General features: G+C 45.1%; 1 protein-coding gene across 1 annotated transcript in view; it reads right to left on the bottom strand.

Moving 5' to 3' along the window:
- The window catches only part of si:ch211-136a13.1 (HHIP-like protein 1), a 21,125-nt gene extending 5,960 nt beyond the window's left edge, over positions 1–15,165 (bottom strand). The window contains exons 1-3 of the mRNA XM_062553317.1: positions 14,856–15,165; positions 5,865–6,514; positions 4,963–5,106 (exon numbers count right to left, since the gene is read on the bottom strand). Coding sequence (XP_062409301.1) covers positions 4,963–5,106; positions 5,865–6,514; positions 14,856–15,152 — 1,091 coding nt within the window. The 5' untranslated portion in view covers positions 15,153–15,165. The remainder of the gene's footprint in view (positions 1–4,962; positions 5,107–5,864; positions 6,515–14,855) is intronic.
- Positions 15,166–15,709: the final 544 nt, after the last annotated feature.

Genomic DNA, 15,709 nt, shown 5'->3' with positions numbered 1-15,709 from the left:
ATACAAGCACGCACACATGGCATAAGGACGTATGTAATGTAAGATGTTCTCTTTAAGATCATTAGTGTTTGTGTGAAAAACATCAATTGCAACAAACAATCTGGCAACAATCTGCTGTACTCCCTGAACCCTTTATGTGGTGCGTGGATGTGTGTGTGTGTGTGTGTGTGTGTGTGTGTGTGTGTGTGTGTGTGTGTGTGTGTGTGTGTGTGTGTGTGTGTGTGTGTGTGTGTGTGTGTGTGTGTGTGTGTGTGAGTGTGTGTGTGTCTGTGTGTGGTGAAATACTAGGCCCCCTCATTCTGTCACATATGTAAAGTGCTTGGCTGTGAGCGTGTGAGAAGGTCCATTAAAGAGGTCTGTATGACGCCTCTGTCTCTAGGCACACACAGCCCAAACTTTACAATTAGCGTCACTGCTGAGATCAACAACTGGGTGTCACATTTAACATAACCCATTAAAGCACTCGAGGTCCACTTCAGTGTTAACCGCCATGGACAGAAGACTTTGGAATTGCACACCGAGGATGTGAGCGATGTGAACAATGGTCACATTATGGACTGGAAAGGGAAGATGTGTGAATGTGCCGGGCATCTGGGACAGTTTGGGCTGAATTATAAGGACAATGTGAAGCTGATGAGAGTTTAAATAGGGAGAGCCCATTGCCAAGCGCAATGGATTACAGTGCAGTGGATGTGAATTTTTTTTTTTTTTTTTTTTACAAGATGTGGTTGGCAAATTAATCCAAATAAAGCTCTCTGGAGTCTCTTTACAGTTACATGGGAATGTCTGGAGGAGAACTGAGCTTTTCATTTTTCATGGATAGTTGGACAACAGCCGTGTGTGTGTGTGTGTGTGTGTGTGTGTGTGCGCTTGTGTGTATGTGTGTTTGTGCCTATATTTATCTACCTGCCTAGAATATGTGGTCTATCACAGTGAATTGTAAGTCCCTTGTAAGTGATGTGTGAAAAGTGTGTGTGTGTGTGTGTGTGTGTGTGTGTGTGTGCGCGCGCACGCACATATGCATATGTGTGTGTAAATTGTATATGAGCATTGCGTGCAGGGTCCATATACCGCGTCACCCGTGAGAGTATATGTGGGTGGATGAGTATTACAGAGTGTGACACCACCCCCAACCCCACCCCCCGACTCTCGCTCTCTCCTCGTCATGCCAGCATGCATCCCACGATGCCCCTGTGTCAATATTAGCCTTGGCTTAGCTTGGCTTGGCTGGGCTACAGGGGCTGTCTCTGTCAGTGCCTGTCAAAAAAGCTTTACCCTCTCCACTGCATGCCACTTCCCCTGGGGACCACATCCACAGCTGCCTTCACGTCCTGCCCTGATCATCCACATGGTGACGTTTTCACCCAATTCTGCGCCGAGTGACGGGATTAGTTAAAGTGCCAGCCCACCCATGGTACCTCTATGAAATTTACATATGGTGGGCAAAAAATAGCTCATCTGACAGACCCACAACTGTTGAGATGTAAGGCGTGTTATGAAACACGTGTGTGTGTGTGTGTGTGTGTGTGTGTGTGTGTGTGTGTGTGTGTGTGTGTGTGTGTGTGTGTGTGGTGTTATGTACTGCACTTTTTGAAAAGCTACTTCAGGATGTACTGTATGCCAAGAAAGAGCTAAACTCTGAATCTCTGAGACTCTCTGAAACAACAGGTAGGGAGAACTTAAAAAGAGTGAGAGAGGAATTCTCTTCTGGCCATAAAAGAAAAGTACCAAGGACAGGGATCCAGAGGGATGCTGGGTTTAGCACAACTGATGATTTGCCTGGACAGCGCAGTGTCACATGCACACGGCCCTAACTGGTGTATACGCTGGCTGGGAAACAGGCTGTTTTTGTCGTGTCAGCTCCAACAGAAGGCGTGGCTGCAAGTCCAAGTAGCACAGCCATAAACCACAGTTGTTGGGATAGAGAGAGAGAGAGAGAGAGAGAGAGCATTGACATGGGCCTACTGTACCCATTACATGGGAAATGTTTCCATTTCCAGTGACTCAGCCATTACTGTCTTGTCAGTCATTAGATTCAACATAAAAAAAAAAGAAATGTGTGTATCCGAAGTGCTGCTGGTGTAACCTGCGTTGTGTGGAACCACCGCGGTCCAGCCCTGCACACGCCCGGACTCGAACCCGCGAGACAGCAGCACCTCGGATCGGGAGTCGAGCGCGCTAACAATCCAGCTAAAAGCCCAGGCTACTAGCTTTCATGCCAGCAGCGCTCTTGAAGCGTCGGGGAGTGAGGTTTACTAACGTTCCACAGCATAGCTAACCAGCTAGCACCCGTTACACTCACCCCCCTAAACCTCACTCCCGATCCGGGTCACGGCACCAATGTAACCTGCGTTGTGTGGAACCACCGCGGTCCAGCCCTGCACACGCCCGGACTCGAACCCGCGAGACAGCAGCACCTCGGATCGGGAGTCGAGCGCGCTAACAATCCAGCTAAAAGCCCAGGCTACTAGCTTTCATGCCAGCAGCGCTCTTGAAGCGTCGGGGAGTGAGGTTTACTAACGTTCCACAGCATAGCTAACCAGCTAGCACCCGTTACACTGGAAACTATGGGCCTTTTGACAGAACATTGTGGAACCCCTGAGAGTTAATAATGTTGGTCATTATGTTCTATGAGGATCTCCTGTGGTACTTCAGTTGGCTTCTTATGTCCCTCATCGCCGTTCTAAATGAGTTTCTCGTCAAAATGGCTGTTGTGAACAACAGTTTTCGTGGACAACAACAACAGCTTAACAGAATGAGAGTGCCTGTCATGGCTCATTGCAGGAACACATTTGTTGCAGATTCACCAGGAGTCCAGAAGTACCACTGGCTCATTATGCAGAGAAGCGAACGCTCCAGTTCGGCCGCAAACCCCAACCACTCCAGGGACTCCTTCCTCCCCCCCGAGCGCTCCATCTATTTACGTTTACATTTATTCATCTAGCAGATGCTTCTATCCAAAGCGACTTACAAAATAAAGAGTAACATTCAAGTAACAATACAGGGGAGCCCTTAGAGCACAACAAATACTACAACAATAAATAATACTATGCAGAGGAGACCTATAGGCATCAATAAATACTACAACGATAAATAATACTATGCAGAGGAGACGTATAAGCATCAATAAATACTACAACGATAAATAATACTATGCAGAGGAGACCTATAGGCATCAATAAATACTATGACGATAAATATTATTTTGCAGAGGAGACCTATAGGCATCAACAAATACTACAATAAATAATACTATGCAGAGGAGACCTATAGGCATCAATAAATACTACAACTATAAATATTATTTTGCAGAGGAGACCTATACGCATCAATAAATACTACAACAATAAATACTGCTACCAGAGAATGAGAGGCAATCTCCAGTTCTGTAACTCAAACACAGGAACACAGAACCGGCCCAAGAGCAGCGCTGTGTTTGCCACGTACTGACTCCCAGCACTGCCAGGTCGTCCACTCCAGTGTGTCCGTGCTCGCGCTCGGCTCTCTGTTGTCGTGCTGGGTGTGTGTGTGTGTGTGTGATGGGCTCAGCTGGGGCGGCGGTGGCCATCTTGTGGCGTAAGTAAACGAGGCGGGTCCCTTCTCCGGCGGGTCTGGGCACTGGGTTCTGCCTGGCACGGCGCCACCCTGTAGGTTCAACTGGGCGCTGTTATGTCCAGTTGTGCCCGAGAGGGGAAGTCTGCGGAGCCGTGCCAAGGTTAATATTGTGAGCCAGTGTGTGGCTGTCTGGCTGGCCCGTTCCTGGTCTGTCGCCACGCGGCCAAATGTCTGCTGGACTGGTGCAGTCGGATGCCACTGAGCAGAGGTCACGTGTTGCTGTTTACACTGGTCAGAGACAGGGTCGCCATGGCGGCTCTCTCCATGTCAGGCACTCTTGAAATGAACAACTTGCGTTGTTTTTAACACATATCTGTGTCCAGATAGAGACAACACAATTTGTGTTGTTTCCTTTTTTTTATTTGTTACACAATATATGTGTAAATGAAAATAACACAAGTTGCGTTGAAAACAACACAACTCTTGTTGTTTTTGTATCATATCTCTGTGTCCAGATAGGGACAACACATTCAAGTGTAGTGCTGAAGTGAAGTACTGCAGCTCCGTGTGAGAGCCAGTCTGTCCTGGCATGTAAGTGTGATACGTCTAGTATACATCTGGTGTGTTCCAATATAAACAATCATGGGCACTGAAATAGATGGACAGAACTCAATACTTGACTCATAGTTGTTTTAAATCCTCAGCCTGACAGATCGTTCAGAGAAGACATGGTTACTGATTTAATTGTATCTGGAACATGTTGAAGGCAGAATGTGTGGCCTTATAAATCTTTAAAATGAAATACAACATCTATATAAAGTGGATTGATGATGCCAGCATGAATAGATGGATGTTTTCATTTATTATGCCACTTAAAATGTTCTTTTTCTTCTCAGGGGCATTTTAACCCAGACTTCACTGAATTTTCCGCAATGTTAACCTCTTCCGACATAAATTGCTTGACAACATTTCAGCCCTCATTTGACTAATGTGCATTAGTCAACCCCAGACAGCCCGTAGAAACCCACTGCACAACACTGGACAGTGCGGCAGAAAAAGCAGTTTTTCGGTGTGTGATGAGTCAGTCAGAGAGATACAAGGGACTGAGCATGCCCACAAGGCTCCGATGTATAGCCATCTATAGCTCTCAGAATAAACAAGTGATGTCATTCCATAAATAAGAAGACGTCTCCAGCCATCAAGGCTATGATCGATAGCACATTCCCTTTTAAATGAGCAGGGGGGGACACACACCACACAGCCCACCACAAACTAGCGCAGCGGTTAGTAATCAACTTGTCATCTCTCCAGTGCCCTGAGCTGTTGGAGTAATTGCCACGTCGTGCTGAGCAGATGATTGATTGCGGTGGACAGTTGGGGTAAATGGTGGGGAAAAATGGGACTCACTTGTTCTGAGAGTTGCCGAACTTGCCAAAGGGGTCGCCGGCTCTGCCGCCATCTCCGGTGAAGATGTAGAGATAGCCGTCATGTCCGAAGAGAAGCTGGCCGCCGTTGTGATTGGACGCTGGCTCTCTTACCTCCAGAAGAACTCTACAAGCCAGAACAAAAAGCCCGGTTGGGCATTAGTCCAGTGGCTACATTCCTGACTCAACTAGAAACACCCAGGCTCTGTTGGAACATATTGGACGTTAAAGAAAGACTACGGCGCGTCTCTGTGTTAAAATCACAACTTCAATCTCATTTTGATGGTACACTGACTACTTGTCACTTTCCCAGTTACATACACACAGACACACCCTGAACACACCCAGAACACCTGTGGTTACATTATGAAGTATACAGTATATATCTAAAGTTGTAGATTGCGGTTAGGTCAGTGCATGCTTTCGTATCTGTCATCACTGTGTTCCTATCCAAGGATGGACAGAATGTTTGACACATGGAAAGTTTGCCTTTGTGAAGTGATTTCAAACTACCCTTGAAAAAAGTATTTGGAGTATTTTCATTCGATTTCATTTGCATTTATACATTCAATTCGATACATGGACTGGCTCCTGTATTTTGTAGGGTTTTTTTTGATACATTTAAAATGAGGTGTAGTTGATATTTTATTTCATAACACATTTTGATGTATTTTCCCCCACCTCTGGTCCCCTACCCACCTCTCTGAGTTGTGGTCCAGCATGTTCATGTATTTTCCCCACCTCTGGTCCCCTATACCCACCTCTCTGAGTTGTGGTCCAGCATGTTCATGTATTTTCCCCACCTCTGGTCCCCTATACCCACCTCTCTGAGTTGTGGTCCAGCATGTTCATGTATTTTCCCCACCTCTGGTCCCCTATACCCACCTCTCTGAGTTGTGGTCCAGCATGTTCATGTCTGCGACGGACAGGGTGAACTCGCTGATGCGGATCCTCTCCTCCTTCCCCACCTTGACCGAGTAGTAGACGTAGGCCTTGCGCACGGCGGTGAAGCGCGGGTGGAGAGCCATGCAGAGGAAGCCCCTCTCGTCGCCCGCCCACGGGGACGTCAGCACGGCCTTGGTGAGGTTGAGGAACGGCCGGTCCACGCGCGAGCCGTTGGGCAGGTACGTCCACACGTAGCCCAGCTGCTCGGCCACCCAGAAGCGGTGCGTGCCGTCGTCGGCGTGGATCATGGCGACGGGGTTGCGCAGCCCGTTGGCCACTTCCTGCAGGCACAGCTGCAGACAGCCCTCGGGGTCCTCCTGCAGGTCCCCCAGGTTGCTGTTGAGCTCGGTGTTGGAGAGCACGCTCGGGTAGCAGTACTGGGGGTCCTTCAGCACCAGGAAGTCGCAGAACTTGTCGCGGTCGTCCTCGATGCCCGCGGTGACGTTGTAGTTGTCGATGAGCAGGCTCAGGGTGTAGCGACACTGGCGCCAGTAGTCGGAGCAGTAGTCGCCACACAGGCCTGGCAGCTGCCGCATGGGCGTGTTGGCATCCTCTGCGTCATACAGGTGGGCGGCGTACGGAGAGCATTCCTGATGGGAAAAGCACGATTGGTCAAACAACGTGTCTGAAATCCACATTTATGCTTCCTCCAAGTTCCCAAACCATGTCAGCTGTTTTTAATTTTGTGCCATGTCTGATTAAGCCATACCACTTCAAAGGTAGGTACGGAGTTTGACAGATATACAGTATGTCAACCGTATGTCAAATTTGATTGACTTTTGTCTTATCTTCGGGCAGGCCATAAGGTGAGGACTGTTAATGGAGAGAGATGCAGTGAGTAGGCCTATGCCACTTTGCCAATGCCATTTCCAAAGAATTTCCAATTTTGTCTTTTTTGATCCACCCACGTCCAATGAATATACAATTAGTCCTGCATTTGTTGACTTTATGACACCTTTAATGTAAATAGCAGCTCTGCCATCACAGACGCACCCTGAGCACCGTTGAGGTAGGAGAAAACTGACCTAACATACCGACATACCTCCGATCGACGACCATATTGCAACGCATTTTGGGCACTTATGGGGCATGTATTTCGGGCAGAACTGCGCATGCGTAAAGCCTCATGACACCAGCTGCGAGATCACAACACATGATTGGCACGACATATTCACAACATTCCATATGATTAGCACGATGTATTCACACGTCAACATTTGGTGGCGGAAGGGGCGGAATATGTGTAGACGACTGTCATGTTAGTGCTAGGAATTAACCCCATACATTTTTAGGAGGGATTCTTTGAGTGCTGTGTCTACTCATCAGGAAGTCTCTGGTATAATGTCTGAGCTCCTATCCTAGTAATAGTCTCTACTGATGCAGTAGTAATTCCAACCCAAGGGCTCCCCTGCACTAGTTTTAATGTTATTTCTCACTCTGTAAGTTGCTCTTCTAAATGAGTAAATGTAAATGTTAATGTAGAACTGTCACGGTGCAGAGACATTCACATGTGATTAAATATCCTGTTGTCCTGTTACTGGGAAAACCCTGCAGCGCATGACTGATGATCTATCCATCCCCATGTACACTCACCATGTCCCAGGCAGATGTGTAGTCTACCATATACGTAGACTTCTATAGTTTCAAAGCCCTTACTAGCATTGCTCATGCGATGGTAAAACACAACATAAACATCTGACGTTGTATATAAGTTGCAATAAATCAAATCCACAGAGCCTGCAAACAGCACAGCAAGAGTATTTGTGGCTGGTTGTCATAACAGAATAGCTGTGCCGCGTCTTTGATGCCAACATTAGAAGTATGGGGGTGGGAGATTTCAACTGTGAGATCTTGGAGCTGGTTTCACAACCAGATCATTAAAAGTTTTAGTCCACTGTATAGTTTTTTTTTTAGTGTAAGTATGCTCCAATGAAATAGATATGACGTTAAGTTGGAGACTGAAATGTATTCTGTTTGTCTAGCTCTGATGATGATATTGCTAATTATGGTCTTAGACATACTGTAGCACTGTGCACTGGTATAGTTGTGCATATCCTGTGATGGGGAGATTTGGTACATTTGGGTAACTCATTCCAATGTCTCACATTTGCTGTTGTTTTGAATTCTTCCCAATGCTAGGAGTCTCTATTGCAGATGATGTCAGATAAGCCTTGATTTCAGGTCGCTTTGCACTTCATGGAGTCTCTGTGTCTGGCCTTATCTGAACCGATAGCGAAAGTATCTGATGAATGGCTGAAAAAATGCACTATTGGAAAATATGCCTGAAATGTCAAAGGCAGCTTGGATACTATGCAAAACAAAAAATAAATATGTAGCACTAACCCTCAAAGTTGTAGTAAGTGTAATATTTACTCTATCTCGTCTATAAGTCATCGAAACTAAGTTATTGTTAATCAGATCATACCTATCCAACAGCATTAACAGTTAAAAAAAATAGTGTTTAAAGAAGTGATGGTTTGAAGTGGTGGTTTGAATAAGAGCATTGTGCCAGTTATCCTGAGGTCATATTAGTTATTTATTTAGTAAACTTGTCTTATTATTCTCTAGCTACTCAGTTAAATGTTTTATTCAATTTCATTTATTTATATCTAACCCACCCAAACACAATAAGAATGGTCTCACAGCCTCCTGCAAGCCTGAGGCCTAAGTAATCCTTGGACAGAAAAACAGCTTCAAGAAAGTGTCAGTAACACATCAGAGGATTTATTTTAGAGCTTATTCCAGGATCATTCTGTTCAGATCTTCGGGTCAGTTTACATCTGTTTCTCAGAATATGTTTTGCGTAACCTGAACACAAGTTGACATCTGAGATACACATCTTTGTGGCAGTGTATCCAAGGTGTGTAAAGCCAGAGACATCTAAAACTTACGCCAGAGAGGGCTGATGTAAGATCTTTGGGTTCCACTTCACTTGAAGGTATACATACTGTATGACATGAATGTCTCATAAACATTATAAACAAGTCTTAAACACCCTAACCCTAACCATAACTTGTCATGATAAAAACCGAATGAACACTGACAGTGCCATTCGGTTTTTATCATGACAAGTTATGGTTAGGGTTATGGTTAGGGTTAGGGTTCATGTGTCATGACAGTGTCATGTCATTCTTATGTAGATATCTTGAAGTAAAATGTTATCAATTGCAGCCTAGACTGAGTGCCAGTAAGAATTGGTGTGTTGAAGCGTTGGGCAGGGTGGAGCAGTGGCAACATCACCCACTGACAAACCAATGATCCGGGTTCCATTCGTTGCAAGCCCACTAAATATCAGTCAACTTTAACTTCAACTTTAATAGCCGCTTGAGTTGATTATAATGTCCGCTTGAGTTCATTATAACAAATCGCCAAATGGAGCTTTCTGTTAGGACAGAAGATGAAGTGAAAATTAGGGCAGGGAGTCAATGACCTTGTTTAGATTTGTTTCTAAAATGTGTCACAGCTGATCAGATCACAAGCGGCCAGTTCTAAATGCAAGTGCAAGTCCATCAAATTGCACTGTGATTCAATTGCTCACTCAAACCACTTGCTGAGGTGTTTTCTTTATTATTATTTTTTTATATATATAAAGGATCACAATGGGGATGAATTTCATGTTGACACTTGGCAGTAATGTAATATAAGCACAGGTGGGAAGCAACACCTCTGGCAGGACATTGTGGGTATGTGTGTTAATAGAAACGGGTTGTGGCTAACCACTTTTACAGTCATGTTTGCCAAGGCTGAGTAATGTGAAATGATGCACGTCAAAATACATTTCTATTGATGAAGAAGCTTGTTTTACTATCAAATATGCTCATGGTTAGTTGTATTATCTAAGATTACACAAGGTAGAGTATCTTAAAATAAGACAAATAATCTCATAAAGTTCAGTGTCAATAAATGAATCCTGAAATTGATATAACAATACTTTGAATTCAAGACAGCTACACTAGTTGAGTTTTGGATGTTTTGCAGTGGAAATTATCTCTAGTTTTTATATTATAGCTCCAAAATACTTGGCACAATGTTAATAATATTATATCTGTTAAGTCTTTTGAAGTCTAAGTTTGTCCTCTTCAAAGCCACTGTTGATGCCAACTCCCCTGGACTGTTATATAAGATGTGTTGCTGGTTCACGTCCATTGCACTCGTCACTAAGCTGGCTAATGGGTAGCAGTTAAACTATAAATACTGCCATTGATAGGCATCTTGGAAAGTCCAATCCATCATTAAATTCAAGCCGCACACGTACACACCCACCGCGACCAGGAAGTGCATCGTGACAACAGCGCAAGATGCAGCCCGCAAGAGGAAGTCAATCGTATGACTCATTGAAACTCCCGACAGGCACAGACAGCATCTCTTGGGATGTTTGGAACAAGTTGTAAACTCTGTGCAGCTCTCGCCATGCCTTTTAAGAGTGCAAGCGTGAGGATATGACTTCAGCAGACTATGAGTCTGCAAAGTTTGGATTCCAGCACAAACATTGAGCCGTGTTTTGGCATTTGTAATGTACTAAACTTAGACCTTACACCTCCAACAACAAGCCCGTAACAGATGTCATGTCTATTTTATTAGCTTGTCGTCTTCTTTTTAAGGGAAAACCAGGGAAACTCTTCGGCAGTGCAGTATTTGAACTGTGAGTGTGACGTAATGACAAGCTAAAACGTATGTTGAACGACAGACTGAAAGTACACAGCTGTCCAGCACATGTACTGTATAGGGAAACCAAAGGGATTACTCTAATTTTAAACATCACACACACACACACACACACACACACACACACACACACACACACACACACACACACACACACACAAACAGTGAGAGAGTTTGGGGAGAGAGAGAGAGAGAGAGAGAGAGAGAAGGGTACATAAAATGAAGCGTGTGATGATGTGCAGGCAGGCTTATCTAGCTGAAACTATCTTTGTGGAGAAAATGAAAGCAGGGCATCTTAAGTGCGCTGTAGCATAAAACTAACATGACTGGCCCAGATGAAGAGCTGTGGTGCTTCTATTGTGTTGTTCTCATGTGTGGTGCTGTTTATACAAGCAGGTACAGTACAGTATGTGTTACTGTTCATTTGGAGCATCATACAGGAGTAATGGAGATATATTATATATAAATATATGTACAAATATCGCTTGAATATAGCCCAAGTTGTCCTCACATCAGGCATCTAAAAGCTTTTTTCTCTCTCCTCTCTTTCTCTCTCTTTCTCTCTCTCTCTCTCGGCCTGGAGTGAAGAGCATCTTTGTTTTCATTCGGATCTGAAGCAATATTCCTGCTCTGTCATCATAAAATAGCTCTCCCCCTCTCTTTTTTCCTCCTCTTGACAGTGTGCTGTCCTTCTTTCTTTCTTTTCCCTAACTGTCCCTCTCTCTCTGTGTGTGTCTTCACTCCCTCTTATCCTGCCGTCTCCCCCCCTCTCTCTCTCCGCTACATTAGTTTTGGCTGGCTTCAGTGTCCAGTCTTCAGTGCATCCACATGAAGTTAACTTTTAAAAACACATTTGCAAAACACAACACATCAAAACACATTTTCAGTGCGTCACTGCTTCTGCATTGCAACATTGTAAAAATTTTTTGCTGTACTGTTTTGGAATGAATATTTAGAATGAAATACAAATACAATTCTTGACAGATTAAGTTATTATTATTAATGAAATGCATTCAAAGGAGAACTAGACTTAAACTACACACACACACACACACACACACACACATAAACACACACACACACACACACACACACACACACACACACACACACACACACACACACACACACACACATACACACAAACACACACACACATACATCGTTTTTCAATTGATCCAGAAGTCTCTCTAGGATAATTAATCATTTATTGATGTACGTCCGGAAAAACAACAGGCCTTAAAATCATCTCTTTTACTTTGGCTGGCAAATTCACTTAATTATGTGTCGTCAAATGATGCTATCCAATGATATGTTAATGTCTTCAGTCAAGCAGTGCAAGGACGAGTCCATTCCCCACTGGGCTCCTCAATCGCTGTACTGTATGCCTTCAATGCTCTAATTTGCAGTGATAAACACTGCTCACATAGCCCAAACAATGTTATAAATACAGCCTCGTTTAGGTTGGTTTTGAACCGGCTGAACCTTCAGTCTCTCTTATTCTTTGAACTTCTCTAATTGCCCAAAGAGCAGAGGAGAGGAGAGCAGAGGAGAGGAGAGGAGAACGAAAAACTAGGGGACTTTAAGGTGAGGATATCATACAGTAATATTGACACTGAGGTGGCAGTGTGCCATACAAAAATATGGATAAAAAAGGAGAAAGAAAGAAGAAGAGGAAGAAACCACCAGAGAGAGAGAGAGAGAGAGAGAGAGAGAGAGAAAGTCAAAGATAAGATAGTTAGTGTCTGCAGTAAATCTGAGCTGTCCTAGGCTGAAAACCCAAAGTGCATAGTGCGCACCCACAATCATACTTTCTCCTGCACTGTCAGCCAGCCAACAGCTCAAGCAGCATCTCTGTCTGCCGAGGTGTTGAGCAGGCTATGGAGACGGATTGCCTAACTCCGGCAATCATTGTGTTCTGGTGCCTGTGGGCACATTAAGGACAATCAGTGTGGGTGGCCCAATAATGTTTTATTGTCCCTTCCGGCCAACCGAATTGTTTGGCTTGTTGCCCCTGTGTCTTTTTCAGCTGACACAGACTTTATACAATGAGGGACACACGAGTTACAGTAATCCCATGGCTGTGAATATGTGTCATTGGATGAAACTTTATAGGGCTAGCATGTAGCACTGAAGGAATAGTAGCCTATAACACCGTATGTGTCCCTAGGTGAAATATCATGGGATTCACACATTGATCTGAGGGAGTAGTATCCTATAGCACTGTATGTGTGGCAGTGGATGAAATGCTATGTGTATTAGCACAGTTTTACGAGGTAGCATAGGCTATCTACAGCAATGAACATGTGGCAGTGCTTTTAAACTCTTACTCAGCCCTTGGCTGTAAAACACTTTGGGGTCAACTCCTGTTGTTGTCCTGTTGTTTGACTTGGCTTTCGAATAACACACAACACCGGAGAGACAGTGAATGGGTCTCACAGTCTGAGGCTTTATGGGGTTAAATCCGTACTCAGTGTGTGTCTTGGTTCCCTCTGTGAGTCAACAGAAATACCCTCAAAGGAACCTCAAAGAGGACTGTTGCGCTACCAAAGAGGGTAGCCAATAAAACCAGAGGAAGAGAAGGGAAGAAAGGAGAAGAAAAAAAGGTTCTTGGCCACATCTGAGAGCGACAGGCTGTCTCTCTCTCTCTCTCTCTCTCTCTCTCTCTCTCTCTCACACACATACACACACACACACACACACCGTTACTCTCACCCTTACCCTATACTTCATATTGACAACTTTTTCAAGAGAGAGAGAGAGAGAGAGAGAGAGAGAGAGATAGAGATTTTAATCAGTGATCTTTTCATTAATGTTGCTTTTGCAACGCTACACATAAACAGCCGTGCCAATAAAGATATCATGAGTCTAAATCTGAAGTGGAGAGAACAGGAAGTCAGGGAGAACTAGAGATGGATGTCTGACTCAGTCCATCTTAGCCGGGCAGTTCAGGAGGGGTCAAGACGTGTTGCGGTTGGTCTGGTGTGTAGTCACTGCTCTGACGCCAGGCAAGCACATGTCAGACGTAGTAAATATTTACAACCTCATCTGCCGCTTTGTCAACTCTCACTCAGAACTCGGTGTGTTTCTGTGTTTATACAATTCAACTCTTCACCTCTCCCACAAAAACTCATCTCTACTCTCTCTCTTTCTCTCTCCTTCTCTCTCTCTCTTCCTCACATGCTCTCATTCTCTCTCTCTCCGTCTCTCTCTGTCTCTCTCTCTCTTTTGCTCTCTCATACTGTACACAGGCCTGCACTCTGTCCCTTTCCTCCAGGATGGGGATACAGTGTATCCTGTCCCTCATATACCTGGAGAGGAAGTGGATGATTTCCTGGTCAGCGCAGGCCTCTGACTGATCACAAGGAGCAGCCTGTGGCAGTGATAAACGCTGGAACAAAGGCCATCATTGAGCGCAGCCTCCCTCCGCTAAGTGGCTAACAGCGCTGGGTGCCCCCACAGCTAAACCGCAGGGCCCGCTCTTCCCTGCTCCACTGTAATGGAAACCCTGCTCTCCTAATTCATCTGGTACGGCAGCCAAGTAGCGGGTACCAAGCTGTGGGTAACGATTCGTGGGCACTTTTTTCTTTTTCTCCCCCTCTTTTCTTCCTCTTCTGTCTATCCCTCTTTTCCTCAGGCAATGTTGTGGCTGTTGAGTTTCTAGGGCTAAAAGAGACACAGTTGGCATGCACGTGCTATTACTCATGGTCTCAAAGACTAGTCAAGGTCTTACATAATGATATGTTTGGTGCACGGGTCTCATTTAGGTCTGTGTTTGTGCGTATTCTGCAGTAGATGGGCAGACGTGTGCTGGAGGCGTTTTCTCAGGGATGGGAGTGTCTGGAGACACAGTTTAGTGAGGAGGTTTAGAGGCAGCTTCCTAAACGCTATTGCTATACTGTACTGACTGACATCTGACTCAGACCCAGACTGTTCAGGGTATTTTGTAGACAGAGATGCAGACAGAGACAGAGATGATGAGACAGAGACAGGGCATTTTGTAGACATACTGTAGATGCAAAATACCATGAATTGCACTTCTTATTCTGTCATCCACACCATGAGGAACATTTCCATACAGTGTTTGTTTTGACACTACTGAGGTAAAATATCCAATATATTTACACATAAACACATTTTATTCATTTTAGTTGAACACTGAACCATTCCAACCAACATACAGTACTGTATGTCCTGTTAATGTTGAAACCTGTTGCTGTACGAGGTACAGTATGACTCACAGAGAGAGTGTGCATACTTGCTTACCTGACAGAGGATGCTCCGAATGTACTTCCCACATGCAACAAATCCAGTGTAGTCAAAATAGTCCATGATGTGGTAGAACCTCTCCGATATCGCATTGTCCTTCTCCAGGGTGCAGCATCCAAACTTGGCGTACTCCTTGCAGAAAACCAGCGGCTCGGGCGGCTGAAACGGGGGCTTGTAGTCCAGGCACTGCGGATGGGCATCTCCTGACCAGAAGTTGATGAGCACGCTCAAAACAATCAGCATCAGCCCATTCTGAGGCATTCCAAGTCCCCAACAACAACTCGCTCCACTCATGGTGGGGGGCAAAGTTCCCAAAGTCTCACTGGAGCCGGTGAGCTATAACAGACAATCAAGGGCCTGTTTCAATTCCCAGGAATGCCTTTTGGCTAGAGCGAGCGACTCTCCTTTCCAGCGAGCTCTACTCCAGCGCTGAGCCGAGTGTGTGACAGATTCTGCACAGCTCAGGACATGTGCTCCAGTGCTGGAGGACCATCAGTACTGTATGGCAAGGGCCCCTTTCATTCAGTCCTAGCCACGCTTCCACTAACACTCACACACATGCCCACACACACACATACTGTACACACACGCAGAGACACACACACACGCTCACACACGCATACACACACATGCACACACACACAGAGACACACACGTGTATGTGTGTGTGGACAAACACACAGAGAGGCTTTTCCACTCCCTCCGTTCCCTCCTCTTTTACTCCTTTTCCCCACCTCTTTCTCTCTCCCTCCTTCTCTCTTTCTCTCCCTCAGACACAGGCATTCCTTCCCATTGCGGCTGTTCTATATCACCCTGCTGTAGGTTCCCTCCCCCTCCACATTCCTGTCTAC

The sequence above is a fragment of the Sardina pilchardus genome, chromosome 13 (genome assembly GCF_963854185.1).
Source record: "Sardina pilchardus chromosome 13, fSarPil1.1, whole genome shotgun sequence".
Classification (NCBI taxonomy): Eukaryota; Metazoa; Chordata; class Actinopteri; order Clupeiformes; family Clupeidae; genus Sardina; species Sardina pilchardus.
Note: the sequence above shows the minus strand (reverse complement) of the source record. Positions and strands in the feature narration are given on the sequence as shown.